The sequence below is a fragment of the Bison bison genome, unplaced genomic scaffold (assembly GCF_000754665.1).
Source record: "Bison bison bison isolate TAMUID 2011002044 unplaced genomic scaffold, Bison_UMD1.0 scf7180017864321, whole genome shotgun sequence".
Classification (NCBI taxonomy): domain Eukaryota; kingdom Metazoa; phylum Chordata; class Mammalia; order Artiodactyla; family Bovidae; genus Bison; species Bison bison.
In genome coordinates, this window is record NW_011494893.1 from 740,561 (window position 1) to 744,000 (window position 3,440).

The following is a 3,440-nucleotide window of genomic DNA, read 5'->3' on the forward strand; positions in this document are numbered from 1 at the left end:
CATCAGCGGGGCTCCCTCCTAGCCCACGAAGCCGACCCTCAATGATCTTGCAGAGGGGCTCCAGCACCCCACTTGTTCCTCCTGTTTTCTCCCAAGACTGGGAATGCCTGGGACAGGCTTCACCACTGGAAGCGTACTGGAGCCGCCCCCGTAGGAGACGGACACCTAGTGTCTGTTCCAGCACTGCCCTTCCTCTCCTTTGGGCGCGTCAGAGCTCCCACCCCTGGGAGGGATGACCACCCCTGCCACGGGAACACTGCTCAAGCCCTGCCCGCCTCCCCAGTGAACACAGCAGGACGACGGGGAGAGACCCAAGGCTGGTCCACTGTGGGGCTGCAGCAAGCGGGGGCCGGTGGGTGTCTGGGCCAGCTCCCAGAAGCACCCGAGAGATGCGTTTCCCAGCGTAGGGGGGCCTAGAAGCACGGCACCGCAGGGATGGAAGATGCGGGACCCCTGCCCTCCTCCCAGGCACCGCCCATCAGCCAAGAGAGTGACCAAGTCTGCCCCCCACCCACTGCCAGGGCTGGGGATCTGGGGCCCACCCATGGATTCAGGAAGGTGGCTGTAAAAGCGTCCTGCCCGCCGGGACACGAGCTTTGGAGAGCGGAAGAATCTATCTAAATAAACATTGGAAATTGGGTGACTGGCTTTCAAACCTGGAGGTCTGGTGCTCTGGGCCGAGGAAGGCCAGCAGACAGGGGTGTAAAATTCCCGCTGTTGCCGCTCAGACCCAGGTGCCCTCTCCAAGCCCAGCCGGCGCCTCCTCCTGGCCTTGGGGCCAGACTTTCTATTGTAAATCAGAGTTTTTAGATGGGCCTCTGGGACGCTTCCTCACACAGGCTCATTCCCTGGGCGGCCCTGCCCTCTGGAGCGGCCACCTTAGCTGTGCATCAAAGCACAGGCTGGGCGGGTGGTCACTTTCCATGGGAATCGGGCACCGGTGACTCCCTAGGCGGGGAAGAGAGGGCAGGCCCAGGGCCAGGGTGCTGGTGATGGAGGTCTCAGAGGGCCGCAAGCAGGGCGGTATGGGTGCGTCTCCGGTGGGTAGCTGGTTTAGTCTAAGCCATCTCATGTAAAACCCACGCAGCTGAGAAGCATGCTAAGAACATAAAACTTAAACCACAATAATGAAGAGATTTCCTAGAATAAAATGCCGATTATAGAACAAAATCAGAGAAACACAGGCTTCCCAAAGTTTACATTCCCCTGCGCTGGGGCAGGGGGTGGGACCTTGGGGTTTGCAGCAGAAAGGAACCCACAGCCCAGATGGAGACAGTCAACCTGAGAGGGGTCAGCTTTGGGGATGCGGAGGGGACCCCGGGCACCCCGCTATTTCTGGTTAACTGAGGAGTGCCTGGTTGGATCTGTACTCATTTTAAGGAACCATACCTTTCCTTCCCCTAAGATAGAAGTCAAGACTTTTGTTGTTTATAAGATGGTGAAAGTCTATCAGGAAGAGCTTGGAAACACGGAAGCCTCCTGAGCAAGGCTATTTCAGAAACAAACACAACTTTCCTTTTCAACTCTCTGCCACACAGAAATTCAGGTATTCCTACCGGGGACAGAGAGTTTGACATAACTGGTATTGCATGATGCGCACCCAGGAGATGTGTATAAAACAGTAATTAAAACAAAGTTCCCGGAGGCTTTGCTGCCCAGCAGTGGCAGCAGTGCTGGGCTGAGACCCCGGACCTGAGCTCCGGCTGGGTCTGTCACTTGTCCATGGGTGACTGATTATCTGACCTCTGGGCCCACAGTTTCCTTATCCCTAAAGGGGAAGGTAGAGGACCACCTGAGGGTCACATGAGATGAATGCAGTGAAACCTACGAGGAACACATGGAACGGCTTCCAAAGGCAGAAGGGAGAGCTCCAGGAAAGAGGTTTGACCAGGAGCCCCTTGCTGCTCAGATAACTACGAGGGGCCCCAACCTCCAGAAGGTCCTGGAGCACAGGGCAGCAATGAGACCCTGGGGAGGGGGCCCAGGTCTGCAGACCTGCTGCCCAAAGCCTCCTGCCTCCCCAGCATCTGCCTGGCCTCCTAGGACTCTCCCCAGGCTGCAGGCGTGTGTGTCTTGCAAGTTCAGAGGGTTTAGGTAAAATGGGAAGCACCATCATTTAGATGGCAAAGCAGTTTTAAAAACTGTTGATGACTTAAGCAGGTAAGTTGGTAGAAGCCAAAAAATGTATAGTATTTTTTTTAATGAGTATCCATGAACCCTCTAAAATCCTGGGCAAATTGAGAATATTTTTTCTGGAAGAAGGCTCCATAGCTTCCATCATATTCTCAAAAAGACTCCCAAACTGAGAACTACGGGTATGCAAGGTTATCACTAACTTTGTCCTGGTTTTAGGGTTGGTGCTTTTTCTTCACTCTCTGGATCCTAAAAGCTTTTAGGACCTGAGATCCAAGGGACCCAGAATTCCAGGTGCAGAAATCAGAGAGGGCTGAGAGCCAGGGACACATCAGCTTACTGAATTTTCCCCAAACCCACTGCCTGCCACTCCCAGCTCCAAAGGAGATGACTGCCTTCCTTGTCCCTGTGCTTCTCAGCTGTGCCAGTTGCCACACACACACACACACACAGGGGAGCTCCTTTCAGATATCCTTTTCTCACTCAGTTCCTACTGTATTTCATTATTTTTCAGACATTTAAAGCATTGATTTAGTAAACACACTATTTATTGAATACTTCCACTTTTACTTGTAATTAAGTTATTCCCTGTAAAATGACAAAAGGGGTAAGAGAAAAAACACCGTGAAATTAATGGGCCCCTATCAAAAAGGGGGGGAAAAAAGACGCTCACCAGTCGCTCAGAAAGGAACTCTTAGAAGTGGAAACAACTGCAAAGCCCCTTCCCCACCTCAGCCAAAGCATCCCATCCGGAAAAGAGCGGCTTGTTTCTTTTTTCTGTTGGAAATGAGCGGTAAACTGAGTTCATTTGGGCCGTGTTTTCTTAGCTGACTCTCGGCTACAATCAAGCCCTTTTCGGACACATTCCCATGTAGGTACCAGGGGTGCTCTGGAGGAAGCTGTCGACGCCTGTTCAGCTAATTTAGGTTTTCTTTGTCTAATTACAGTGGAGCTTAGGGAAAAGGAGCCGGGCTCAGGGCAGTAAACTGACACTCGGCCTCTGTGTGTGGTATCCAGGCAGGGTTTGATGGAAAAAGCCTGCTTCCACTCAACTTCAGGTCACTGTCTGGGGCCAGCCCAGCCCAGCCCCCAGCCTCCCTCCCGCCCTCCGTCTCCCCTCTCCAGCCCCACCGGCGCGCTCAGCCGGGAGCAGCCCTGGGCTCAGGGCCGCCCGAAGACCTGGGGTAGCCCCAGGGCCCGCCTCATGCCTGTTCCAGCCGGGCGGCTCTGGCCGCCACGTTCTTGGGACCCTGCACCACCTCTCTTTCTCTCCGCCCCGCTGAGCCGTCCCTTCTGAGCAGCCCTGC

The 3,440-nt window shown here is 54.3% G+C and overlaps 1 protein-coding gene across 1 annotated transcript in view; it reads left to right on the forward strand.

Annotated features, from left to right (window-relative positions):
• The window catches only part of LOC104998018 (microtubule cross-linking factor 1-like), a 35,899-nt gene that overhangs the window by 25,820 nt on the left and 6,639 nt on the right, over nt 1–3,440 (forward strand). Inside the window, exon 6 of the mRNA XM_010853012.1 lies at nt 3,259–3,343. Coding sequence (XP_010851314.1) covers nt 3,259–3,343 — 85 coding nt within the window. The remainder of the gene's footprint in view (nt 1–3,258; nt 3,344–3,440) is intronic.